Source organism: Bidens hawaiensis, unplaced genomic scaffold (assembly GCF_021521415.1).
Source record: "Bidens hawaiensis isolate Kalapana, Puna unplaced genomic scaffold, B.hawaiensis_p1.1 tig00037811_1, whole genome shotgun sequence".
Taxonomy (NCBI): Eukaryota; Viridiplantae; Streptophyta; class Magnoliopsida; order Asterales; family Asteraceae; genus Bidens; species Bidens hawaiensis.
The window spans coordinates 53,969-81,726 of NW_027496624.1; the positions used below are offsets into that span (position 1 = coordinate 53,969).

The 27,758-nt window shown below is 38.6% G+C and overlaps 3 protein-coding genes and 3 pseudogenes across 3 annotated transcripts; 3 read left to right on the forward strand and 3 right to left on the reverse strand.

Annotated features, from left to right (window-relative positions):
• Positions 1-253: 253 nt before the first annotated feature.
• LOC143589783 (uncharacterized) lies at positions 254-3,654 on the forward strand. Its single transcript, XM_077070446.1, has 7 exons — positions 254-453; positions 543-611; positions 679-738; positions 1,610-1,732; positions 1,809-2,417; positions 2,502-2,573; positions 3,254-3,654. Exons 1-7 carry the CDS (start codon positions 337-339, stop codon positions 3,485-3,487), a joined length of 1,284 nt encoding a protein of 427 aa, XP_076926561.1. The 5' UTR covers positions 254-336; the 3' UTR covers positions 3,488-3,654.
• A 1,399-nt stretch (positions 3,655-5,053) lies between these two features.
• LOC143589779 (protein MODIFYING WALL LIGNIN-1-like) lies at positions 5,054-6,047 on the forward strand. The gene is made up of 3 exons (XM_077070445.1): positions 5,054-5,190; positions 5,491-5,684; positions 5,765-6,047. Exons 1-3 carry the CDS (start codon positions 5,095-5,097, stop codon positions 6,045-6,047), a joined length of 573 nt encoding a protein of 190 aa, XP_076926560.1. The 5' UTR covers positions 5,054-5,094.
• A 5,676-nt stretch (positions 6,048-11,723) lies between these two features.
• LOC143589780 (subtilisin-like protease pseudogene) lies at positions 11,724-15,253 on the reverse strand (annotated as a pseudogene).
• A 2,089-nt stretch (positions 15,254-17,342) lies between these two features.
• On the reverse strand, positions 17,343-19,763 carry LOC143589790 (subtilisin-like protease pseudogene; annotated as a pseudogene).
• A 1,631-nt stretch (positions 19,764-21,394) lies between these two features.
• LOC143589789 (subtilisin-like protease pseudogene) lies at positions 21,395-23,628 on the reverse strand (annotated as a pseudogene).
• A 1,870-nt stretch (positions 23,629-25,498) lies between these two features.
• LOC143589786 (blue copper protein 1a-like) lies at positions 25,499-26,538 on the forward strand. The gene is made up of 2 exons (XM_077070447.1): positions 25,499-25,702; positions 26,032-26,538. The coding sequence occupies exons 1-2, from the start codon at positions 25,537-25,539 to the stop codon at positions 26,355-26,357; spliced, it is 492 nt and encodes a 163-aa protein (XP_076926562.1). The 5' UTR covers positions 25,499-25,536; the 3' UTR covers positions 26,358-26,538.
• Positions 26,539-27,758: the final 1,220 nt, after the last annotated feature.

A 27,758-nucleotide genomic window follows, 5' to 3' on the forward strand; every position in this document is an offset into this window, starting at 1 on the left:
AAAAAACCAAAATATCTAAAATAAGTTTGCCGACAAAAACTCGATATGATAGCCTAGCATGTCCCAAACCAATAACTTCTCGCCACGTCTGCCCGATCCAAAACAATCGGAGATCAGAAGCACTTACTTTGTCCACAACAGTAACGCTTCAATAACATGTACAACCATGCTTAAAACTTGTACTCCACTCCAAAATCAACATTATTAACTCTGGAAAAATAAAACAGTCTACTAAAATGTCCTTGTCGTTATAAAATCATTACATCTCCCACATTAACTACTTTCTTTCTTCTAGTTTTTGATTAAAAAAAACAAAAACATTTGATCTAAAAAACAATGGAGGGTTTAGTCAAAGGGTTGCTTGATATAGCACTAGGTGGTGATCATGGTGACAACAAGAGAGAAAATGATGATGGGATTGATGAACAGTCCAGATCTGCTTCTTGGGCACAGGTTAGTTTTGTTTAACAAGTTGACTAGGATGAATGTTATTTGTTTGTTTGTTTAAGGTTTTGGTTGCTGATGGATTGGATTATGTTCAGGTTGTGTCTGGTGATCAGGATCAAGATCAAGAGCAGAAGTATGGTGGGAATAGTAATAGGAGGAATGAGGTTAGTCATAGTGTGAAATTAATAATTATTGAGTTGTTATGAAATTAAGATTTAGAGTTTGGTGTAGGAAGGGAGTCATGGGAGGAATGAGAATTGGGGATCTGGTGAATCAAGGAGACAACAAAAGGTATGATTAAAATTTCATCATTTTTTTTTAATTTGATATTGTGATTCAATAAATAGAAAATAGAAAAAATACTTCTAATTTATAAAAAAAGTACAAAAAATTAACTATACATAGCAAATTTTGTATTGTTAATACTTAAACTGCAAATTAATACTCGAATTGAGCCAAGCTCAAATGAACAGCCTAAGAATAAGCTAGTTCAAGAAATGAGCTTATTATTTATATAACTTTTATTTAATGTATTCGTTATATATTTTTAATTAATTATTAATGTATAAATATTTATGATAAAAATAATTAAATTATTTGTATATGTTATAAATAAAAATTATAATTAAATTATATGCAAAAGATAAGTATAATATAAGAAAATAGTTAACAAATAATAAACAAGTTTTTTTTTTTTTTTTTTTTTTTTTTTTCAAATGATTAGTTGGTTTTTATATATAACACAAACCGAGCTACATCTAGATCGGCCATTTGAGCCCATAAACAGGGTTTTATATAAACAAGTCAAACACGAGCTTAAAAACTGCTCACTAGCTGAGCTTTAGATATGGGCTCAAATAAGCCGATCTCAAACTTGAAAAAATTACTCATGACTCATGAGCCAAGCTCTTACACGAGCTTAGGTTCGGCTCATTTACACCCCCTACTTAAACATAAAACACTTATAATCTATATATCTGTCTATAAGCACCTGTTACTTGTTATGTAATTAGGTATGAAACGACAAACAGAAAATAGGCTTAAAAACAGAGGTGATTTAAAGTTTTAAACAATGTATAAAATGATAATCTTAGAATCAACATATCAAACAATACAAAAACATCATGTGATTCAAACAATTTAAGAAACTTATGAAATACAGGCTGCAAATGAGCGATATGAAGATGGCAGGAAAGGTGGTTATAATCAAAGCCGGCCCGAAAAAGAGGAAGCTAATGATGGCTGGGAAACAGTGGGAAAGAAGCCTCCAAGAAGACACCAACCGGTCCGCCATTAACTTATTATCAACCACATTGATTTAATAACATGTTTCATCATTAATATCAACTCAAATGTAACAGGTTCGCAACGACAATTGGGACAACTTCAAACGGCCCGCAAGCGAGCAACAATATTCCAATGAGGTTGCAGATGATTCCCAACTAGAACCGACACAAACTGAACTTAACGACCTTGGAAAAGCTTGTAACAAGCTCTGGGAGCTTGACCACAACCGATTAACACCTGGAAAAGATTATGAAATCGATTGTGGCGAAGGAAAAAAGTCTTACCAAAAACAAGACATGGCAGAAGGAAGCTTGTTCACAAGGTTAAGTGAAGATGTTCTAAGAAAACCGACAATTTCCCGATTCTGTTCGCTTTTGGATAATTATAATCCGCATGAAGGGTACAAAGAGCAAGTGACGTCACAAGAGAAGCAAGAACAAGCTGCATTTATTGAAGAAATTTGTAGAACCGCGCCGATTAAGTATCTTTATAAGTATTTATGTGCAAAGGGTGTTGTTTCTGAAGACTTTCAAGAGTTTAAAAGGTTGTTGACTAGTCTTTGGTTTGAGTTGTATGGTCGGGGCGGTACGTCTGGCTGTTCTTCGGCTTTTGAGCATGTTTTTGTTGGTGAGATTAAGAATCGAGGCGAGCAGTCGGTTTCTGGGTTCCATAATTGGCTTCAGGTGCGTTTTGTAAATTTTAAGAGATGAAACTGACGGTTAAAACGGTTATTGTCGTAATGAGTTTGTTGTTTTGTGTATGTATAGTTCTACATGGAGGAAGCAAAAGGGCGGGTTGATTATCAAGGGTATATCTTTCCTCGAAGGCGTGGGGAGACGGTATGCATTCTAAACTGACATACAAAGCGAAAACACAAAATGAATATCGATTACATGGGAAAACTGATATATGTTTGAATACCGAAACTAGCAAACCAACTTTTGTTTTATAGTGAACTTCTAAAAATTTGGCACTTATTGGTGCACGAGATGTATTCTCGTGTGCCAGATGGAAATCTATTGCGCAATATAGAGATCTGCTGCATGTTAAAATCTACGCAACAGGGTGTGCCATGTGGAAGCTTCTGGCTGACTGAAACAGTTTCTTAACTAAAAACAAGAAAAGTCAAATGATATTTTGTAAAAGAAAAAGTGCAAGTTTATTTTATCAAACTCATGTGCCAAAAGGTTATTTTGGTGATTTTTCTTTAAAATTAGTGGCTCAGAAATGAATTAAAAGGTCTTAATAATCGCGTAAGTTAACAAAGTAAAAGAATCAAGAGCTTTTACAAATGATGAATTGGGAAAAAGTCTTGAAAGTTGCTAAAATTTGGGGAAAATCTTGAAATTTGAAACTGGAGCTTCTTTGGGCCCGTAACTCTAAACGCAGCAGAGGCTATGTCGGTTTTAAGTTGGGTCGTCTCGCCCACTTGCCTTTGTCTCAGGATATTATTTGCAAATCTGTTTTAGTGAAGAATGATCAGAGAACTAATGATTAGTTTTAAAATCATAAAATGCAGCCTGATTCAGAGACGCAGTTGCTGACACTTCAGTTTGAGTGGAATGGTGTGCTGAAGTCTGTGTCGAGCACGATGATTGGAGTGAGCCCTGAGTTTGAGATAGCTTTGTATACACTTTGTTTCTATATGGGTGGCGAGGATAACTACGTTGAACTTGGTCCGTACTATGTCAACATCAAGTGTTATCGTCTCGGCAACAAACTTGGATCTGCTTTTCCCATTGCAGAATCTTGATATCATATGATTGTAATTCAAGAAACGGTTGGCGTAACATAAGTCCCATATGTTGTTCCTTATGTGACTTCTATATTATTATTATTATTCAGAAACCTTTGAAAGAGGACTAAAACTCATCATTACTGATGGTGTTATATAATAATGTAAGTATATGTTTCTATGTATCTGAGTTTTTGTGCTTATGCTCTTTGTTTTATTAATCAATCAAATTTTAAGAAAAGAGGCAATGTTGATCGGTCTCATGCTTTAAGTTTTATATTACTGAGCAGTTAAGTTTATGACGTTGTACAGCCTTATTCCGGACAACTTATTTTAACGGTTTGGTTTCAGTTTACATTAATAAATACTCTTTTAACCACTCACTGTTTGACTTAAAAGTGGTCATAACCGAACCGTTAACACCTTTATTTGGATATAAAACTAAGTATGCAGAAGTAATTAGCAATTAACATTTAACACAATAGTCCCGTGCATATAAAGAACTAAAGTATGTAGAGGTAAGAAAATAAGCAACTATCCGGTATTTGCTAAAAGCTTTCTCTGACGAATTGTTTAGACCTGATTATTTAACCGCTTAACAAACATTTTTCAGTTAGTGTTTTAGTACCTAATTGATACGCTTATCATGTTCGAATTAAACCAAACCCTCTATTATAGCATGTTGACACAACCCCGTTGAATGTACATCATGCGGGGCATGTTTTACCGGTTCCAGTTGATAGAACTCGATGAATAATTACATATGCTGTTAGTCTATTACTAAAGTAACAATTACATGACAGGTACAAGAATAAACAGCTTTGCTTGACATTAAACGCGACCCTTTCGTGAGGATCATATCAATCCTTAAAGTTATCAAAAAAAAATGTTAATTTACTATTATACATACATTTTATGGATTTTGTAATTTAGTAACATTATCAAGTTCCAAGACGTTTCTTTTGTATTATTATAAAATAAGCACAAATAAAACAGAAACGTTTTGGTATCTAAAGTGTTTGCTAGGTAAACATCTTAATGACCATCGTTGTTAAAAAAACATAAACATTTAAAAGAAAATCAAATAATCAACTTTAGGCTTATAAAATGATACTCGTCATCACAATAAACATTATATATATAGAGACTCAAATAATCAAAATGTAGGCTTCTTTTAATCAAATTAACGGTGATGAACGTACAGCCTTCGTCATCTTTGGTTTAAATTACTTATGTTTAACAATTTTTCTTTTATTTCAGAAACAATTAATAGTAATTCTGAAAAATTTAACGACGAAACATCATCGAAAATCCTTACTTAGCTAATCAAATATTTAAATGGCATGAAAACTGAACCTTTGTCGTTATTTTGTTGGCTTTTTCTAAAAGACGATCATATTAAAGCAAACATGATTACAATAAGCAATATTGATTCCAAAAATAACATGATCATATATAATTTGGTTGTAATATGTGTACTAAGTTGTGTTCAACAAAACAAATTTAACGGAAATCCCTACGTACGTAGCTAATACAAAAACCACCTATATATATATATATAGCCTCATAAAGTTTCTTATTAGAAACAACCTAAAGTTGATTAAATTTGCAGCAGGAGATCGAAAATGAAGGGCAAAGTGATCGCGATGTGTGGGATTGTTGTGGTGCTGGGAATAATATCAGCGGGTGCAGGTTTTGTTGCCGAGGTTACTAGAGTTAAGGTAACAATATAACTAGGGTTTGGATCCAATACAAATGAAATTAACGTGCTAAACGTGAGAATCAAGTAGAGTAATTATACATACAAGTAGAGTAATTATGTAATTACATCATAGAGTAATTATGTAATTACTCTATGAAATTATTTACCATTTAATCAATTACACTATTACAATATCGTAATTACCAATAAGTTTGCTATAAGTGAGAATTACTTAGGTATGCATGTTATACTCTCTTTTCGCTCTTTAGTACAATTCTATCATCACCACGTATGATCATACATTTGTTGCACCGGCCAGTTATCCGATGTCCGTATTGAGCATTTATCATGTGTTTACCCAAGTAGCCCGGCACTTGGCCTCGGTATAGTGGCAGCCGTATTTGCAATCATAACTCGGATAGTTTTACTCATTCTAGTCGGGTGCTGCTGCTGCTGTCGTCCTCGTGGCTCCACTTCAACCGCGATTCCCATTATCTTCGATATCTTGTCATGGTACGTTAAGAAACAATTAATCATTAATAATTTGTAACACTAACGGAATCATAAGATAATTTTTCTTTTTGGAAATCCAGGATAGCCTCGGTTGTAGCAATGATTTTGTTATTTGGAGGTGCGGCGCTGAATAATCGAGAGGGCGAGCAGACAGATTCGCAAGGTAGAATTTCGTGTTACGCCGTAAAACCTGGAATCTTTGCAACAGGGGCTGTGCTTTTACTTTTAAGTGCGATTTTCGGGATTGTTGCGTATGTTTTGTTATCTTCGGTTAAGCAAATGGCCCCACAACTCGAGTTTGCGCTTCCGGTTGCCGCCAATGTTGATCCCGAGAAAAACATCCCTTTGCCTCCACAACAGTAATATGTCAATTGTGTTCGTAATTCCTTTGTGTATTCGGTTTAAGTTATTCGTTAATACTATGGTATGTTAATCCACACGTCGGGTATTTTTTATTTTAATGCGCAACAGGTTTTCACTACCACAAAAACGATCCCGCGGTAAAAAATAAATTTTTGCGACCAGTATTGGTGGTTGCTTAAATCCTAGTTGCTAATTACTTTTGCGACATAAATACTGTCCTGATCGATTTTGCGACTGGGATATTCACCGCAAATCTATGGATCAAGCAAAAATCGAAGAATGATAGAACGTTGGAATGGTTAGTTTTTCCCGATGACAAACTTCAAATAATAAGTGTACGTGGAATTAGAAGCATGCACAAAAGTATAACAAACTTATTTAGTGACTACGACTCTTTGCTTTCTAACCTTAGATCAAACATTATGCAACATTTTTCTAGTAAAATGTCCAATTATCGTGGTCAATGGAATCCTAGAAACATTATCGAAATCGATTGGTGGTGCTCAAATGGTAGTGGTTGGTTGATTGTGAGTCAGTTGGTGGTAGTAGTGTTCAGGTTGAGTTACTGGCAAAAAATGTGACTTTTCCGGCCAAAATCTTTTTCTGATGACCTACAAGTAACAACGTTAGGATTTTGTTAGTCGTGTACAATTGAAAACAAATACGTTAAAAGTTAAGACCGTCAGTAGCCAATTTCATAGTTGGGACTAACTACAATCAAAAAAATGATAGTTGGGCTTAATAAAACCAATACGCCTAAGTAGAATCAGAATTTTGAATATTACTTTTAACAATTTGAACTAGTCACTTTTGTGAATGACTTTGTGCCTGAACCTTTAGCGACCAATGTCCAAGGTTGTGACTGAACTGTTAGTGATTGCATTTGCTACCAAAACTATTTGCGACGGAACAATTGTGCAATTAAACTGTCAATGACTACAATTGTGACTGAATCTATTTACGACTAATTTTGCAACCAAACAAAGTTTTCATTTCAAACTTGCAACCAATTATGTTCCTAATCGTTTTCACGGCCTAGTTAATTTTTGTTTTAATTTGTATAAATATAAACCTTTTCGTTATATCGTTATTGATTTTTCGTCCGTTTTAAAACTTTTACTTTGAATCCCGTGCCAACACAATATATATATATATACTAGCTTATATCCCGTGTTACACACGGGGTTAAAAAAATTAATTAATAAATATAATCTTTAAAATTTGAAAAATCAAATTAACATGTACCTAAATAAGTTAAGTTAGAATATTTGGACACGTATTGGTTCCTATCACCAAGTAGAAGTCCATGTCTCCATTTTCACAAATGTTCGTAAGATATATTTGTTTAGAAGATTTGTTATAAATATTTCTTTGAAAGCTTTATTAGAAAACCCATATACGGTTGAAATTTTGAAATGATATGTAACATTAAAAACACTAAATACACATACTTAATCTTCAATTGGGTGAGAAACTATCAAATAAATTCTCGTTAACCAAACTAACTAATAGATATGTTTAACAAACATTTATAAATAACCTTAAATAGTAATTATCTTTGACTCTTTTTAATAGTCATTGCAAAACATACGACAAGGAAACGACTTATCCGCGTGGTTTGCCAAAAAGCGATTAAGTGCGACTAGTCGTCCATTCAGTGTCTGAGCCTGTTTGATGGTAGTAGGTGATTCCATTTTGATAATGGCTTCGACCTTTTCAGGGTTCGCTCTGAAGCCATCTTTAGTGACGATGACCCCCAAGAACTTCCATTCTTCCATCCCAAAGGCAAACTTGCTCGGGTTGAGCTTCATGTTTATCTTCCTGAGCGTGTTGAAAGTTTCTTCGATGTCTTTCAACATCGCTTCTGCGTCAGGGCTTTTGATGACCAAGTCATCCATGTAGACTTCCAAGTTCCTCCCAATTTGGGCATGAAACTGGTTGTCCATCAGGCGTTGGTATGTGAACCCGGCATTCTTAAGTCCAAATGGCATCATTTGATAACAAAATGTGCCATCGGGCGTCCGAAAGGCGGTTTTGTCCTGATCATCAACGGCCATGTGGATTTGATGGTACCCCTTATACGCATCCAGGAAGAATTTAAGGCGAAACGGTGCTAACGAATCCACCTTAAGATCAATTTCGGGTAACGGATAACAATCTTTGGGGCATGCTTTGTTTAAGTCCTTGAAATCTATGCACATGCGCCATTGTTTGTTATTCTTCGGTACCATAACGGGATTTGCAACCCATGTTTGATATCTGCTAACGCGTACGATGCCTGCATCAAGGAGTTCCTTGACTTGGGTTCTACACGCGTTAGTTTGTTCTGGCCCTATTACTCTGCGCTTTTGTACGACTGGCGTAACAGCCGGGTAGCACTTGAGCTTATGCTATGCCTTACTTCGGGGTACACCAGTCATGTCAGCTGGTGTCCACGCGAAGATGTCAGCGTTTTTCTGTAGTAAGCGTTTGAGTAAGGTGCGCGTGGGATCAACGACTGTTGGGCCAATGGTAACGGCCTGGTCAGGGTATTTGCCATTGAAGGCCCATCTTTCCGGTTCGGTGATGGTTGGTTTAGCCATCTTTGGTTTGGGTTTAGATGAGACAGATGCGATGCATACCTGGGGAATGCCGGTGATCATCGCTACACCCTCAGCTGTTGGCCATCCCATCATGCCGTGGACTGAAGATACCACGGCGTTGAATCTTGCCATTCCTTCTCTCCCGAAGAGAATGTCGTATGTGTGGTGTGACTTCCTCATCACGACAAAATCCACATCTTCTGTGCGTGAGTGATTCCCGTCCGTAAGAGTGACGGGGAAAGATAGGATACCCAGGGGGGTGTTTGTGCTGCCGTCGAACCCTTCCATCGAGGCGTAGACCGTTTCCAGGCGTTCCTTGTCTTCGTCATCTAGCTTGTAGAAGAACTGCCTGTACATCACCGTTGACGAGGCGCCGTTGTCAGCAAGAGTGCGAGAAGTGATGTAGTGCCCCAGCTGGCTTTTGATGACGATAGGGCCTTCTTTGCTGGGTCCTCCTGGCACTCGCGGGAAGCGCACCTCAGCTTCCTTCCACGCGCATGGTTCTGTCGCTCGCCTTTTTCTTCCTCTGATGTTGCCATGAACCATGTTGATGCTGATGTCAACGGGCTTTCGTCCGTTGCCTCTGTACCGGTTATCATTCCTTCCTCCCTTCTTGATTGATGCCACAAGGTGTGCAAGTCTTCCATCCTTGACGAATGTTTCAACAATATCCTTCAAGGATGCACACTCCTCCGTACTATGACCCTTTGTCCCGTGGAAGTCACAGGATTTGCTTTGATCCGCATTAGGTCGCTGCCGGATCATTGGAGCCTTTGGCCATGGTAGTTTTTCGGTGGCAAATATCTCCGTGACGCTTTTGGTGAGTGGCGTCCACCGGTGTTTTCGGCTTGGAAGGTGTGTGTTATCCCTTCCGTCAACAAGAGGGCGAGAGCTGGATGAGGTGTCAAAGTTTACCCTTGACTGCCAAATACCTAGCTTCCTCTTTTTGTTCTGCCGGGCGATCCGAACATTGTTTTCTCTAGTCCTTTGCGTGTAGAGGTGTGTACTCTGGGGAAGATCCCTTCCCAGTTGCTTCTCTGTCTCGGCGAAGCGCTTGGCCGCCGTCATGATGGCATCCCATGTGGATGGCATGCCGTCCTTACCCGTCAATGTGCGGATAAGCTCTGGGTATTCGGCGCCCTGGATGAAAGCGGCGCGAACAAGATCTTCACTTATGTTGCCCAGACTCAGCTTTTTGGAGTTGAAGCGAGTGATGAAGTCTAGTAAAGATTCATCCTCCTCTCTAACGCAGTTGAGGATCGTCCACTGTTCTTCAGTATATTTCCTCTGTTGGCTGAAGTGTTGGCTGAACTTGTTCTGAAAGTCCGCCCAATCATAGATGTGGTGGACCGGTAAACGATCGAACCATGCCCTGGCCGCTCCAACCCGTGTCATCTGGAACATATAACACCACGTGGGTTCCGTCCAGTTGCTGACGGTTGCCCCCGCAATGAATCTGTTCAAGTGATCGTCTGGGTCGGATAGACCATCATAAGTGCCGATGTTGGACATTTGTTTGGCACTTCTCGGGGCGATTGCTTCCGCCATGTCCCTTGCAAACTTGAACTTTCCTGCATTTGCAGCAGTTGGTCTAAAGGTTTTGGAGAAGTCACGTGGGTTTCTCCCCACGTTCGTTGGTTTAAAGGTTTCTCCAAAATTCCTTGTCGGTTGGAAGTCCGTTTCCTTACGCTTCCCTTTCGCCTTATGGCGAGGGTTTGCGTCGGTATCAGATTCTTCCCGCTCATTGTCCGAGTACTCGCACTCACTGTTCATGTTGAGATGTTGGCGAGTACTGCCGAATTCGTCAGCCTGTTGAAGTGAACGCAAGCGTTCATCCAACTCAGCTTGGAACTCTTTCTGACGTGCTTCGGCCCACGCCTTAACTTGATCGAGTGTTTGGCGAGGGAGCCTCGTCCGTTTCTCCAACTGGGCATCAGTGAACCCCAGTGAAATATTGTTTACTGCACTTGTCCCGGCTTGGGTAACCGGGGTAGTGTTCGTAAAATTTGTATAACCGCCGGTGTTCCCCCCAGTTGCTGGGGTTGTGGTTACCGGGGTTTCTTGGTCACTTATTGGCTTTGGGACCGGAGTAACGTTAACCATTTCTTCAGGAATTTTGAAAAAACTAAGAATTAGTTCTAGCTTTTATGCACGGATGGCGCCAATGAAGAAACACTAATCGACCCCGGGGCAGATTACGGATAATCTGGGGGTTAAATAGATGTTTCCCACGAGGATGAGGTCCAGCAGAGAGTTATTCTTCAGGTGACCTGCAAAACAGACACCGTAAGCTCGTCACTGAGAAGGGGGGGGGGGTTCCTCCTTGTGAACACCCTCCGGTGTGAGAATCAGACTAGATTGCTCTGAATATAAGTGTATATTAAGAGATTGCTAGAGAAGATAAGATAATGAGGTATCAGATCATGTCCTTACCATTCCAAGGTGTTAGAGTATTTATAGCCGAAGGTAGGTTTCCAAGAAGGTACAGCCGGCTGAATAGTATTCCTGTTCTACCAACAGTGGGTTACGCACAAGCCATGCTGGTTGGTGGATAGGCTGCGGCTGATAGTGACAAGGCCGGCTGTATACTGTTCCTTTACTGCCGGCTATGCACTGTTCCACCAACTGTAGGCTACGCACGTCCCACAGTGAGGGTTGGTGAGTAGGCAGCGGCTAATAGTGACAGTACTAGAGGGTGCTCCTCGTACTGTTGTCGGTGAGCTGTCACCCTGTGATTGGTTCAAGGGCTGTTTTGGTCAGATCTTGTCTATTTTGCCCATACCTTGGCAGGTATAGTACAAAAGATCTTCCAGAAGCATACGGACTGGCTCATTTGGGCGGGAGTATTCCCGCCTTGCTCATTCCTTCAGGTGACTACTGAATTATTGAGAGCTAAGTGCCTTGTGCGTGTAGCCTTGCTGCGCGGGTGGCCTTCCCTGATGGCTTGTATCCGCAGCTGCGGGAACAGGCGGAGTACTTCACCATTGGGAGGCATTTCCTGCGGGAACAGCTTGCGTTGCGCGCGTAAGGACGTCACGTCTCTGAGCATGGTGGGTCCTGCGGATCCAGTTGGTTTCTGCGCAGACGTCTCTCTTCAAGGTGAGTCCTGCGGGTCCAACTGGGCTCTGCTGGGACCTACCTCTTCAGCTTGGAGCCCACTTTCTTCCGCAATAGGGTTGCCATTTAGGCTTACTTGATCAGCTGTTGTCATGATTGCGGATTTAATAGCCGCAGGTGACCAATCGGGATGAACTGCTTTCAGCAATGCTGCTATTCCTGCCAGATGAGGACAAGACATTGAGGTACCGGATAATATATTAAACTGATAGTTTGTTTGTGTGTTGTTATCAAAAGAGACAGGCCATGCTGCTAGCACGTAAACGCCCAGGCCAATAATATCTGGTTTCAAGATTTGAGGGCTCTGCAAATTGGGCCCTCGAGACGAGAAAAGAGCCACAACAGGAGCTGAATCTACACCGATTACAGTACCCCGAAACAACAAAGTGGCTGTAGGAGATGCGGTTGAGTTAATGTACGTTTTAATCACGACTCCTTCTTTGTATCCGACATGGGATGCTGGAAGAACGTGATAATCCGCCGTAGTAAATTCATCATCTGTCGCTTGGTTCAGTAGAATCATCGCAACACCTCCAGCATTCTTTACTGTTTTCCCTTTATCAATTCTCGGTATTATGCCTTTATCACACACTACCACCTTCCCTTTAACGTCCACATGGTCCAATGATCCTTCCACACACAACGATGTTTTTTATCACCATTCGATCCCGGGTACACCAAAGGCATATATGTTTCAGGGAAATCTTTTGGTTGGAAAAACGATTCTCCATCCAACAAATCCTTGTTTCCAAGTGAAACAGATGCAACTATTTTCTGATCCATGGTACTGGCACCTACCGTAAGAATCCATGGTGCCTCATTCTCCAAGGTAGAGTTAGAAGGACCCAAATTACCCGCAGAACAAGCCACGAATATGCCTTTCTGTATCGTGGTAAATGCACCTAATGCGATACCATCCTGATAGAATGGAACAGAATCCAAGCCTATCGATAGCGAAAGCACATCTACGCCATCTTCAACTGCTGCATCCATTCCGGCTAAGATCACACTCTCCGGACATTCAACCTCTATACACACTTTATACATAGCTACATGCGCAAGTGGCGCCATTCCAGCTGCGGTCCCTTTGGCGTTTTCCAAAAGACTCGCATCATTCACAAAATTCCCAGCCGCAGTGCTTGAAGTGTGTGTACCATGTCCCACTTGATCAAAGCGCGTCTCGTTCCCACCTGATGTAAGATCCCGCAACCCAATCAGTTTATTATTGCACCCTTCAATTTCACATTTCCCTTTCCATCTTGCTGGTGGTGGAGGGACTCCATTGTCGTTAAAAGACGGATGACTTGGAGTCGTTCCAGTGTCTAGAACCCCAACTATGACCCCCTTTCCGTAGTTGGAACCACTCCAGAAACCTGAATTCTGGTGTAGCCCCAAGAAGTTGGGAGTATGAGTTGTGCGTGTCATGTACATTCTTTCATGCCTTGCAAATAAGAAACCCTCCATATTTTCCATCGTCTTGACATGATCCGCAGATAGTTTCGCTGCAAACCCGTTTAGGACATTATGATATGCAAACACCATGGTTGGTTCATAATTTTCACCGGTAGTGGCTCGTGGTAAAAATGATTGGTACCAGTTTTGACGATCTTGTTTCAGAACATATTGTTGAGTCTTGGGTGAGTCTAAATGGACAATGTAGGTTTCGAGTTCAGCCGAATTGCCCAAAATGAAGGTTAAAATTGTTGTTAACATGAGAACCAGTATGGAAGCCGTGGCATCTACTGGTCTCTGTTATATTGTGTGAGTTGTGAGAACATATTTATATGCTCATTCACAAGTGTATTTATAGATCAGTTGGGGGCAATAGTACGGGCAAACTAATATTTTGTGCACGAATTGAAAGACGGTTGGATGACTCCAGATTCCGTTGCCGGATTTTGTTGAAAGTATTATCAAGGCATCTTTGGATTGACCGGAAAATAGTGTTTATGTATCCTATTTTGAGTAATGTTATTATCGTCTTCAAGCTTCAGTGATTACTAAAAAATGCAATGGATTGGGACATAATGTTAAATTATGTTACTAGAAGACATATAGGATAACTATTTTAATAACAAAATTTTAGTTTACAGGTCACAAATTCAGTCAAAAGAGAGAGAGAGAAATTAGAACGTTTTGCCTTTTGTTTACTTATGATCAGTGTATATTTTAACGCATTTTAATGTAGTTTAAACAGTTGATTATGGATTTGCTTTTATCATTTAGATAGATTATTTAGATGTTTTTTTATTATATTTTTGGGTGTAGGTAAAGAAAATAGATCGAGCTAATAATGATATAAATGAGTTTTTAATTAAAAAGGATTTAGGAGTTATATGGGCTTATTATAATTCATGTGCCATTAATTAATTTATGCAGGCCCAGCTTATTGATCAGTTTATTTAATTTGACTCACACATTTATTTATTCTAACTAACCACCCAAATTAATTTGGAGTTAACTCAAAAGTCAAAAGCCACAAGAAGAAAAAGAGCGGCAGAAGACAATACAAAATTGATTGGTTTGGATTCGACTATAACATCAACATGAAATACATTATCTGGGCTGCAACCAAAAGAAAACATGTTGAAGTGGTGAAGGCCTAAAAGAAGACAAATGCGGCAGGGAAATTAAAATAAAAGACGGGGATCAGACGACGGTTTTTAGGGGAAGGCATGTTCATCAGTTTGATTCGTTACAAACATTGCTATGCACTAATTGCAGCGTTTGGTCATTTATCTATCATTTACTTGTGTTAAATAAAGTTGTGTCTATGTAGCTTTCTAGTACACTTAATTAACTCATGTTACATAATATTGTGCTATCAAACCATAACCCGAATGTGATTGTTTATTTATTATCTCGTAATTTATGCGTTGTTTATTCATGTTTCTTAAATTAATTGCAATATATCTTTAACAAATAATCAAATTTAGGCTGACTTGATCTGCAGTCGTCATGATTGCGGATTTGATAGCTGCAGGTGACCAATCAGGATGGACGGCTTTCAACAATACTCCTATACCCGCCAGATGCGGGCAAGACATTGAAGAACCCCAGATCATAGTAAATGTAGAGCCTATTTGTGTGTTGTTCTCACCAAAAGCAGGCCATTCTGCTAGCACGCTAACGCCCGGGCCAATAATATCCGGTTTCAAGGTTCATGGGCTTTGCAAGCTTGGCCCTCTAGACGAGAAAGAAACCACTGCAGGAGCGGAATCTATTCTCATTAAAGTCCCCTGGAACAATAAAGTAGCCTTAGTCGACGCTGTTGAATTAATATACCTCTTGATCGACCGCGACTCCATCTTCGAAACCGACATGTGAAGCAGGAAGAACATGCATATCCGCACCAGTACTATCACCATCTAAAGCTTCGTTCACTAGAATCATCGCAACACCTCCAGCTTTCTTCACAATCCTACCTTTTCCCATCCCCGATATAACACCTCTATAACACACTACCACTTTCCCTTTTACGTCAACGTCATCCGACGATCCTTCCATACACAACGATGTGTTTTGATCACCATTCGACCCTGGGTACACCAAATGATAGGCACCGAACCAAGGGAAACAGATAAAAAAAAGAAACAAGTATAGAATGGATAGATCTAATACTCGTTTGTCATACAAAATTCACCACACGAACGAACAATAGGACAACAACACCCGACCATAGATACATACACTCACTACAGTTAGTTAATCGGGTCTAAGATCACCACCCAATACGCCACGGTTGAGCTAGCATAAACGAATGAATTTAACTCATAATCCAACAAGATAAATTAACACAACTTTTTTTACATCATAAACTTGTGCTTCATTCTTCATAGAAATGAATACATATAGTGATATAGAAACATAAACTACCCCACGTATGTTTTTTTGGGAAATGAAAAACTAACCAATAAAAACTATTAATAAAAGAATAAAGAAAATGAATTTTAATAAAAACAATTGCAAGTGTTAACGTGGGGATAGAAGGCATGCATAGAGACTCAATTCTTCATGTTATCATTCTCTCCATCTTGACAAAAGTTAGTCCTCAAATTTGGATTTGTTTTACCACAACTATTGCATGGAGAAAGAACCCATAATTCTTGATCCATAGTTCCTTTGAGAAAGTCTACAGCAAGATATTGGTGTTCAAAACGAAAGTCACATCTTCGGATGGGGACACGGGCAACGATCATGCGGGATGCAGATACACCACCCTCAAATCGTAGGGTTGCGGTTATGAAGATCACAGATACAGTTACACCACTATGACCTTGCAAAAATGTTTCCAAAATCACCTCCTCGACTTGAGCAATCAATTCACATACTATCTGATGCAAGAACATACTTTCCAATATTGAAGAAGAATCTGATGCAACTTTTTTTTTGGTGTTGAGTTGGGATAACAAGTAGAAAGACTATGAGTCGAAAGGGTTCGGTTTCGGCTCTGGCTCTGATACCATATGATAGGCACCAGACCAGGTGAAACGGATAAAGAAAGAAACAAGTATAAAATGGATGGATCTAATGCTCGTTTGTGATACAGAATTCACCACACAAGCGAACAATAGGGCAACGACACTCAACCTTAGATACAGACAAACCACTACGTTTAGATAATCGGGTCTAAGATCACCACCTAACACGCCATGGTTGAGCTATCATAGACGATTAACTCATAATCCTGTGAGATAAATTAACACAAAACTTTTTTTTCATCATAAACCTCTGCTTCATTCTTCATGGAAATGAATACATACATATACATAAATGATGGTTGGGTATAAAACTATAAGTCATCTAATATATATGCATTTTTTTATAGTTTTTATTTGGTGTTTAGTCTGAGCTTTGGTACTTCAAGCGTACTTATGTGCTACACGTCATTGAACATTAAAGATACTAATTTGAGACATTTACGAGCATGCTTTGGGTCTAAGAAAATCGGGGTGCCAAGCGAAAACGAGCAAGAGATACACTTTTGTGAATTGTGCTCTTCACCACATTGCTATTTGCTTAAGCTCACAACCTTTAAATGGTCGTTCGATGCAACGTCAAATAACCGTTCGGAAACAGTGTAGGGTTAAATACAGCAAGCCCCTATAAAAGTGAGACCAAAACAAAAACATTTTAAATGATTATACAGTCACACATTTCTAAGGTTTGCTAGTCATAGTTAAATGTATAGTTTAAGTTTTGGTTTCTACTATGATCTATTTAGTTGTGTTTATTTGTCAATTGGGGCAAACCGGTAAACAAAATTGAAGGACTTGATCTAAACAACTTTTCTCATCATTCATATGTTCTTGATTAGGCTTGTAATTTTAGACCTGTTTCGTCTTGTCTTCTTTAAAGAGATTTAGGGTTTTGTTTGTCATCTACCTTTTTAAGTTCCAATTCCTAACATATAGTATGTTAAATGGCGTCTGATTAATAGAAGATTTATAAGTGATTGCAACTTTTTTAAGGATAATGAATCCAGGATTCTTATAATGTTACATAATTAAGAAGCTAGAGACTACTAGCGAATCCACACATGCATACATATATGGAAAGTTGGAAACAAACAAGAAAGGAAACAAGGAAACACACAGTCTTACAAAGAAGGTTAGACCATCAATGTATCTTACACGAACTTGATTACGAAAGGGATTCTAACCAAGTATTTACCCGAACGCCAAGCCATCATTCCTTCACCATAAGGAACATTAACTTCCACATCACTATAACGTCTAAATGTTAGTTCATACGTAAACTTTTGGTTCACTTCGGTGAATTCCAAAGTAGGATTGTGAATTTCAAGAACTATACCCTTTGGAACAATGACATCCGACCCCGATATAGTATAAGTGGAATTCGCCTCACCAACGTTCGTCACCGTCCTTGTGTATGTTTTGTTTTCACCTCTTGCTAATGTCATCACAAAGGAAGGATAGTTCAGTTGTCCTTCAGGAATAGTTTTCTCGCATGAAACTATTTTCGTTACAATGATTCCAACTTGTTGGCTTGTGTATCCGAGACCACACAAATAAGGAATGTAGTCATCTGGTTCAATGTCAAAAACTAGCCCTGGATCATTAGCTTTTGATGGATTCACATGGCCTGAACCTATTGCAAATCTGTCTGCTTGGAGCTCGCTTTCTTCCGCAATAGGGTTTCCATTTAGGCTTACTTGATCAGCTGTTGTCATGATTGCGTATTTAATAGCCGCAGGTGACCAATCAGGATGAACTGCTTTCAACAATGCTCCTATGCCTGCCAGATGAGGACAAGACATTGAGGTACCAGATATCATATTAAACCCATAGTTTGTTTGTGTGTTGTTGTCAACAGAGACCGGCCATGCTGCTAACACGATAACGCCTGGGCCAATAATATCTGGTTTCAAGATTTGAGGGCTTTGCAAATTTGGCCCCCGAGACGAGAAAAGAGCCACAGCAGGAGCTGAATCTACTCCGATTACAGTCCCTCGAAACAATAAAGTGGCTGTAGGAGACGCGGTTGAGTTAATGTACGTCTTAATCGCGACTGCTTCATTGTAACCGACATTTGATGCAGGAAGAGCTTGAAAGTCCGCAAAAGTTTGTTCACCATTTTCCGCTTGGTTCAGTACAATAATTGCAGCACCACCAGCATCTTTTACGGTTTGCCCCTTTTCAATTCTAGATATTATACCTCTATCACATCCACCTGGTCCAACGATCCTTCCGCACACAACGACATGTTTTGATCACCATTCGATCCCGGGTACACTAAAGGAAAATATGTTTGAGGGAAATCTTTCGGTTGTAAAAAAAGATTGTCCATCTAACACATCCTTGTTTCCAAGAGAAACCGACACAACGAATTTTCGATCAATGGTACTAGCCCCTACTGTAAGTATCCATGGTGCTTCATGTGCAATGTAGAGTTATCAGGACCTAAATTGCCCCCAGAACAAGCCACAAATATACCTTTTTGTATCGCGGTAAATGCGCCTACCGCCATACCATCCTGATAATATGGAACAGAATCAAAGCCTAGAGATACCGAAATCACATCTACACCATCTTCAACTGCTGGATCAAATCCAGCTAAGACCACACTCTCTAGACAATCCAATTGCGTGCACACTTTATACATCGCCACATGCGCGAGTGGCGCCATCCCAACCGCGGTCCCTTTGGCATTTCCAAAGAAACTTGCGTTATTCACAAAATTCCCAGCCGCTGCGCTTGAAGTGTGTGTGCCATGCCCGTCTGGATCAAACCGTGTGTCATTTATGCCTGTCGTTGTAAGATCCCGCAACCCGATTAGTTTATTATTGCAGCCTTCAATTTCACATTTCCCTTTCCACTTTGCTGGTGGTGGAGGGACTCCATTGTCGTTAAAATACGGATGGCTTGGAGTCGTTCCAGAGTCTAGAAGCCCGATGATGACCCCCTTTCCGTAGTTTGAACCGCTCCAGAAACCTGAATTCTGGTGCAGCCCCAAGAAGTTGGGAGTATGAGTAGTATCTTTCATGTACACTCTCTCAGGCCTTGCAGATAAGAACCCCTCTTTACTTTCCATCGCCTTGACATGATCTGGAGATAGTTTCGCAGCAAACCCGTTTAGCACGTTATGATATGCGAACACCATGGTTGGTTCATCATTTTCATCGGTAGTGGCTCGTGGTAAAAATGATTGGTACCAGTTTTGACGATCTTGTTTTAGAACAAATTGTTGAGTCTTGGGTGAGTCTAAATGTACAATGTAGGTTTCTAGTTCAGCCGAATTGCCCCAAATGAAGGTTAAAATGATTGTTAACATGAGAACCAGTATGGAAGCCATTGCAGCTATTGGTCTCATTTATATTGTGTGAGTTGTGAGGACATATTTCTATGCTCATTCACAAGTGTATTTATAGATCAGTTGGGGCATGTAGTACGGGCAAACTAATAATATTCTGTGTACGAAAGACGGTTGGATGACTCCAGATTTCGCTTGCCGGATTTTGTTGAAAGTATTACCAAGGCATCTTTGGTTTAACCGGAAAATAGTGTTTGTATCCTATTGTGAGTAATTTTAATTTATTATCGTGTTCAAGCTTCAATGATTACTGAACATGGAAATGGATTGAGACATAATGTAGATTTTTTTAAGAAAGTTTGGCTTTCATATTTTTTAAATATTTGAAAACTGATGGGATTTTTCTCTTGTCATGGGAATATATTTGGTTTGACTATAGGTCTACGCGAGTCAAACCTTTTTTTTTAAGAATGTACCAAAAGAATTACTAATATGTTAAATTATGTTACTAGAAGCGGTGTGTACGGGTTCATTTGGGTCGATTTTGGGCTAAAATTAAACCAAACATATATATATAGAGGAGGGTTATCCTAAAAATAAGTAGTTTCTTATAAAGACTAGGAATAAATCACAATCATTAGATCATGTTAATCAATGGTTGAAATTTAAAATTAACAATAACCGACATAGTTTCCTAGAATTACTCATTTATCATTATAATTGACATAGTTTTCTAGAATTGTTCTTTTACCATAATTTGTAATGCCATATGTCAAAAATTTGTTGGTTCTTACCATTCGTAGGAAACTCCTTATTCTTATTCTTATTTGAACCATTTTCTATATATATATATATATATATATTATACAGTATATATTTTTTGGTGTACTTCAAGAAAATAGGGCTAATAGTGATATAATTGTTTTTTTTAATTAAAAAGGATTTAGGAGTTATATGGGCTTATTATAATTCATGTGCTATTAAATAATCATAATGCAGGCCATTTGATCAGTTTATTACTTTATTTAATTTGACTTAAAACACATTTATCTATTCTAATTGGCAGCCCATACTTGGAGTTAAATCAAAAGCCACAAGAAGAAAAGGAGAGACAGAAGAAAAACACAAAATTGATTGGTTTGGATTCGACTATAACATCAACATGAAATACATTATCTGGGCTGCAACTACAGAAAACGTGTTGTGCCATGATCAGTTGATGTGGTGAAGGCCCAAGAGAAAGACAATTCCGGCTGGGAAATTAAAAGAAAAAAACGGATTGACCGATAGTTTTTAGAAAAAAAGGATAGTTTTTAGGATTAACGGATTAATGGATTGACGGACTATTGAATTGTAGTTTTTACTCATTTATCTATCATTTACAAGTGTTAAATAAAGTTACATCTATGTAGCTTTCTAGTGCACTTAATTAAGTCAGGTTACATAATATGGCGCTATGATTTGAAACCATAACCCGGATGTGATTGTTTATTTATTATCGCCTACTTTTGTGTGCCGTTCGTTCATCTTTCTTAAAAGATAATGCATTGTGAATGTTCTTACAACATTACATAGACAGGTACAGACGAAACCAATGCATTCGGACAAGGATTATATGAATTCCAAAGATGGAAACAGGCGAAAAAGGAAACAATAAAAGCATAAGTAGGAAACACATGTTGGGTTAGATCAAACAACATAACAGTAGATTAATTGAACTGGAAAGATTAAATCCTACTGAATTGTAACAATTTCTTAAATAGCATTACAAACTGAGAACTAAATAGAAACAAGACTTATTTGATTTAACAAAAGATCACAAAAAGTATACTGTATAATTTAAATAAACATTTCAACAACACATACAGTCTTACAAAGATAACTAGATCTCACAATCTTTTACGCAAACTTGATTGCGAAAGGGGTTCTAACCGAATATTTCCCCGAACGCCAAACCATCGCTCCTTCACCATAAGGAACGTTAATTTCCACGCTACTAGAACGTCTAAACGTTACTTCATACGTCAACTTTTGGTTCACTTTAGTGAACTTCAAAGTATGATTGTGAGCGACGATAAGTATGCCATTTGGAATAACAATATCTTGCACCAACAATGTGTAAGTGGAATTAGCCTTACCAACGTTTGTAACCGTCCGTGTGTATCTTTTGCTTTCGCCATGTGCTAATGTCACCGCAAAGGAAGGATAGTTCAGTTGTCCTTCAGGAATTGTTTTCGGACATATAACTGTTTTTTTTACAATGATTCCAACTTGTTGGCTTGTGAAGCTGAGCCCGCATAAATAAGGAATGTAATCATCTGGTTCTATGTCAAAAACCAGACCGGGATCATCAGCTTTTGATGGATTTACATGGCCCGAACCTATTGAAAATATGTCTGCACGGAGCCCTCTTTCATCCTGAATAGGATTACCATTTAGGCTGACTTGATCCGCAGTCTTCATGATTGCGGATTTGATAGCTGCAGGTGACCAATCAGGATGAGCGGCTTTCAACAATGCTGCTATGCCCGCCAGATGCGGGCAAGACATTGATGTACCCGAGATCATAGTAAATGTAGAGCCTATTTGTGTGTTGTTCTCACTAAAAACAGGCCATGCTGCTAGTACGCTAACGCCCGGGCCAATAATATCCGGTTTCAAGATTCCCGGGCTTTGCAAGCTTGGCCCTCTAGACGAGAAAGAAGCCACTGCAGGAGCGGAATCTATTCCTATTACAGTCCCCCTGAACAATAAAGTAGCCTTAGGCGACACGGTTGAATTAATATACCTCTTGATCGCGACTCCATCTTTGTAACCAACATGTGAAGCAGGAAGAACATGCATATCCGCACCAGTACTATCGCCATCTAAAGCTTCATTCACTAGAATCATCGCAGCCCCTCCAGCTTTCTTTACAATCCTACCTTTTCCCGTCCTCGATATACACCTCTATCGCACACTACCACTTTCCCTTTAACATCGACATCATCCAACGATCCTTCCATACACAACGACGTGTTTTGATCACCATTCGACCCCGGGTACACCAAAGGCATATATGTTCTAGGGAAACCTTTCGGTTGGAACAACGATTCTCCGTTTATTAACAAATCCTTGTTTCCAAGAGAAACGGTTGCAACTATTTTCCTATCCATGGTACTAGCCCCTACTGTAAGAATCCATGGAGCTTCATTTGACAATGTCGAGTTAGACGGTCCGAAATTACCAGCAGCACAAGCCACAAATATACCTTTCTGTATCGCGGTAAATGAACCTATCGCGATACCATCTTGATACAACGGAACTGAATCAATCCCTAACGATAGCGAAAGCACATCTACACCATCTTCAACTGCTGCATCCAATCCGGCTATGATCGCACTCTCAGGACAATCCCCATCCGTACACACTTTATACATAGCCACATGAGCAAGCGGCGCCATCCCAACCGCAGTCCCTTTAGCATTCCCAAACACACTCACATTTTTAACAAAATTCCCAGCTGCAGTGCTCGATGTATGCGTACCATGCCCGAATTCATCAAACGGTGTATGACCATTTCCACCCTTAGTTAGATCCCGCAACCCGATTAGTTTATTATTGCACCCTTCAACTTCACATTTCCCTTTCCATTTAGCTGGTGGTTTAGGGACTCCACCATCATTAAAAGAAGGATGCTTCGGAGTTGTTCCGGTGTCTAAAACCCCGATTATGACCTCCTTTCCGTAATTCGAACCGCTCCAAAACCCTACATTCCGGTGCAGCCCCAAGAAGTTAGAACTATGAGTAGTTTGAGTCATATATACTCTTTCAGGCCTTGCAAATAAAAACTCCTCTATATTCTCCATCTCCTTAACATGATCCGGTGATAGTTTTGCCGCAAACCCGTTTAGCACGTTATGATATGCAAAAACAATGGTTGGTACATCATTTGCACCATTAGTGGCTAGCGGTAAAAATGATTGATACCAGTTTTCACGATATTGTTTTCGAACAAACTGTTGATCATCGGGTGAGTCCAAATGGACAATGTAGGTTTCAAGTTCAGCAGCATTGATGAAAGTAAAGATCAAAATGGTCACTAGAACAAGAATCAATATAGAAGCCATTGTAATTATTGTACAATAATTGTTTAGCTAACATGTACTAGTTACTGTACTATGTACACAAGATATGTATTGAATGTTTTTAACAAGAATGTATATGATCAGTAGAAGAAATTTGTCACCAGATATCTAAAGGCAAATGCAAGAACGTGGATCTCTAAAAGTACACATTATTCCATCAGATGCATAATAATTGTTTAATCCTATTGGCCTACATGTGGCACATGTTTCAAAAACGTGGATCTCAAGACGGGTGGACCTTCTCAGTTGGATCAGGAGTTTTGTTGTGGGCCAGTCATTTTTGATCAAGAATTATATTTTCAGTCCATTAAGCTCTTAGCTATTTGGGTTATGGATCTACTAATTCAGCCTAGTCTAGTTAGTCAAATAAGGTTTAAGCCCAAACACTTTATTATTATTATTATTATTATTATTATTATTATTAAATGATAAAGGTCCGGACAGTCAGGATCACTTGGCGAATGGATCGCTCTTCCGATCGAAGAATATAACGTATAAATCGCATTTCAGATTATCATTGGGACAAATTTACTTAGATAAAAAATGTTTTTCGGTACTCTGTCTTACAACTTTAATGTTACATTCTCACACTCAGGGTTGGGCCCACAGGGGTGGCGGGGTGGTCGACGGCCACAGGCCCGACACCCCGTTTGGCCCAAATTTTTTTTTAAATAAATTGTTTATTTTTATTCAAAACAATATGTATATATAATGTTTAAACTCAATTACATAACCAATAGTTTGGTCTAGTGGCAAGGAAGTATTACTCTCAATAAAAAAAAAGGTTATGAGTTCTAGTCTCAATTAAATTTAAGACATTTTTAGTCCTATTTTTATACAAAAAAATTTTACACAACTCAAATTATAACCAAGTAAACTCATATAAAAATTTAATTGTTTAAACAAACAAGATACGTCTTTAAATTAAGGCCTAAACAAATTTTCGCCTTCGGCCCAAAATTTTTTTTGCTTTCTCGAAAGCCGGGCCTGCTCACACTTATTCAAGTTTTTAGTGCATTTAACGGCTTGTCGTGTAGTCGGGTGTCTTGGACGTCCTCCTTTTTAACCACTACTTTGTTTAAGACATTTTGAGTACCAACACTCACTTTGAACTATGTCAGAAAATATCCCAAACTTATGTAAGTTTGAAAGCTTGTCCGTATTTCTAGACGTAAATTTTATCTGCTTCATTTTAGATGTAAGATCACTTTGTTCGTAATTTTGCATTTGTTATTACAAATACTACAATATGTTGACACCTTAATCTGCATTTTCGGTATTTTGAACTAAGCTTATTGTGGGAGCGATATGATTATACGCCCATAATGGTGTGAAACTTCCTCGAGACCCTGGTCCACAACGTCGTCTGGTTTTGCTCGTCTCCAATGATCGGGTTGGGGATTCGGGTATGACTTGACTTGAAGTATGGAATTTGGCAGTTCCAATAACAGTACTGATGTTGGTTGCAGATAGTATGGTTGGTTATTCGGGTCGAACAAAGGTGGAGACGGGACCCAAAATAGAAATCAATACGAAAATGCCACCACGTGTTTTCCTCCTTTCACTTCACACACTTAGTACAATAAAAACATATGTAGATTAACTTTACCCTTTATATAAAATCCAATAGTACAGCAATATCAAACTTATTATTTACAGAGCATAAAAAAACAGTAACGAAAGCAACATTTTTAAATTTATTGTTATGTGGCGATCAAATGCACTATAAAGACCAAATCCACATTACCATTGCCGTCTACAGCCGGTACCCTATGTTAACTCGAAAATTGTATAAATAGTCAGAAAACGATTAGCTATTATTTCATCCAACAAATTATTTTATAGTTTTCAATAGAAATATTAATTAGAAACCCCAAATTTTATTACAAAATGGCCACATCCCACTTGAACGTTGTCTTCATGATAACACTTTTTGTTCTTGCAACCACAATCTCCGCAAAGGAATACATTATCGGGGATGAAAATGGTTGGAAACTCGACTTCGATTATCAAACATGGGCCAAGGATAAGGTTTTCTTTGTTGGAGATACCCTCGGTACGTTATATAACCCGGTCATATTATTTTGATTCATTACGGTCCAGTATGGGTCACAAATTATGCGACCGGTTTTAGTCAGACTATACAACCGCTTTCCAAAATGTTTCATAAGTTTATTTTCATTCACTATCGGTCTCTATGGTCACTATTGCACCATACTGAGTTGCACCAAACTTGTGATTGATTTGAGTTTTGTCGCAAACTTGTTAATAAATTTCGGTCACAAAATTATGTCACTAATAGCAAGTTTTGTAATACCGATTTTCTTTTAATATAATTCCAAAGACGTTTAATATGTGTAATCCTTTGCAATTCACTTGATGCAGTATTCAACTATGCGGTTGGTTCCCACACCGTGGTGAAAGTTAATGGTACCGGCTTCCAACAATGTAACGCTTTAGCTTCAAATGGAATCATGATAAGTGGACACGATGTCGTCCACCTTCAAACCCCAGGAAGGAAATGGTACATTTGTGGTGTCGGAAAGCATTGCGAGTTGAGAAACATGAAGCTTGTTATCACGGTTCTACCTCAAACATTGGCTCCAGCTCCAAGCCCTATAGCGACATCTGCATCGGGCAAATTGGCAGTGCCAACTATCTATGAATTCGTAGTTGCATTATTCGGCAGTCTTTTGTTGCTTTTTGTTTAAAATATCCATTGTTTTAATTTACAGTATTTATTGTGCGTTGTGTTCAAATAGTGTATCCGTTTGAAGATGGTTGATGTACCATACATGAATTCTTTAGAATTAAGTTAATCAATTGGCTACTATCCTACGTGAAACTATAAAAATTGCACCCTGTTTGAGAAATATATAGAGTGATCAGGTCTTTAATGTGACCCTACTACAAAAAAACCATTAACCAATAAATGTATATACTGTCGCAAAACTACATCATAGCAACAAAAGCTGGTCGTAAATCCGTCGCTGTCTGTCTGTCAAAATCTGTATTAACAGTGGTTTATCGTGCATATGTTGCTTGGATGTGATGTCCCACAAACAAGATCCGTCACAAATTTATCAATCACGATTTAGCGACAGATTTTTAGTCGCAAACTAATTTTGGTCGTAAATCCGTCACTGTCTGTCGAAAATCTGTTAGGCGTGTTCGTTTCACGGAATTCAATTGAATTGGACGGAATGGGATTTTAAATCCCACAGATTCCTGTGTTCGTTTCTCTATTAACCGGAATTGGAATGGAAAGAGAATCCCATCAAATCCTATTTTCATAGGATTTTAAAATCCACCAGTTTTGAAAGGAATGTCAATGAATGTTTTAACCCTAACCCCTCTTTCATATTATCATCTTCACCAATCCACTACCATTGACTCTGTTCCACCGCCTCTCTCCACCACCATGCTCCACCGCCGTTCTCTACCGCCGTGAACCACCGTCCTCGTGTACCTCCACCGCCGTGAACCACCGTCCTTCCCGTCTACCTCCACCGTCGTGAACCACCGTCCTTCTCGTCTACCTCCACCGTCGTTCTTCTTCATCGGAGTTCTCCTCCACCACAGGTTAGGGTTTTGTGTGTGTTTAGTTAAACTAAACAGGGAAGATGGAAGCATATATTATTGTTATATTATTATTATTATTATTATTATTATAATCAAACTACTCAGTCACTCAGTCCACTTGTTGCTGTCATCTTATCGAAAAACATATATTATTATTATTATTTATTATTATTATACTTTAATTTTCGTTTTGCGTTTAAATTCTTGTTTAATACTTTGTTTAGTTTAATATATTTTTAGTTTTTTTTATAAATATTTAATATATTTTTTAGTTTTTTTATAATTTTAATGTTTGATTTTTAAATAATTTTTTTGATTTTTTAATTAATTTTCTAATATTTATATTTTTAGATTTTTTTAAATTATCATTTTTTTATTTTATTATTTAATGTTAGTAGTAGATTGAAGGGAGATAAATAGAATGGAGAAGATTCCAATTCCAATAACATATGATAAGGATTTTCAAACATTCCATTCCAATTCAAATTCCAATTTCATTAAAAAAAATCCGTGAAACAAACGTGTTCTTA

Excerpts from the sequence above, each read along its gene's own strand:
- LOC143589786 (XM_077070447.1), top strand. The coding sequence starts at position 25,537 with ATGGCCACATCCCACTTGAACGTTGTCTTCATGATAACACTTTTTGTT. Across the intron at positions 25,703-26,031 it reads CTTTGTTGGAGATACCCTCG|TATTCAACTATGCGGTTGGT; the intron begins GTACGTTATATA and ends CACTTGATGCAG.
- LOC143589779 (XM_077070445.1), top strand. The coding sequence starts at position 5,095 with ATGAAGGGCAAAGTGATCGCGATGTGTGGGATTGTTGTGGTGCTGGGA. Across the intron at positions 5,191-5,490 it reads CCGAGGTTACTAGAGTTAAG|TTATCCGATGTCCGTATTGA; the intron begins GTAACAATATAA and ends TGCACCGGCCAG. Across the intron at positions 5,685-5,764 it reads ATCTTCGATATCTTGTCATG|GATAGCCTCGGTTGTAGCAA; the intron begins GTACGTTAAGAA and ends TTGGAAATCCAG.
- LOC143589783 (XM_077070446.1), top strand. The coding sequence starts at position 337 with ATGGAGGGTTTAGTCAAAGGGTTGCTTGATATAGCACTAGGTGGTGAT. Across the intron at positions 454-542 it reads GATCTGCTTCTTGGGCACAG|GTTGTGTCTGGTGATCAGGA; the intron begins GTTAGTTTTGTT and ends GATTATGTTCAG. Across the intron at positions 2,574-3,253 it reads CTCGAAGGCGTGGGGAGACG|CCTGATTCAGAGACGCAGTT; the intron begins GTATGCATTCTA and ends CATAAAATGCAG.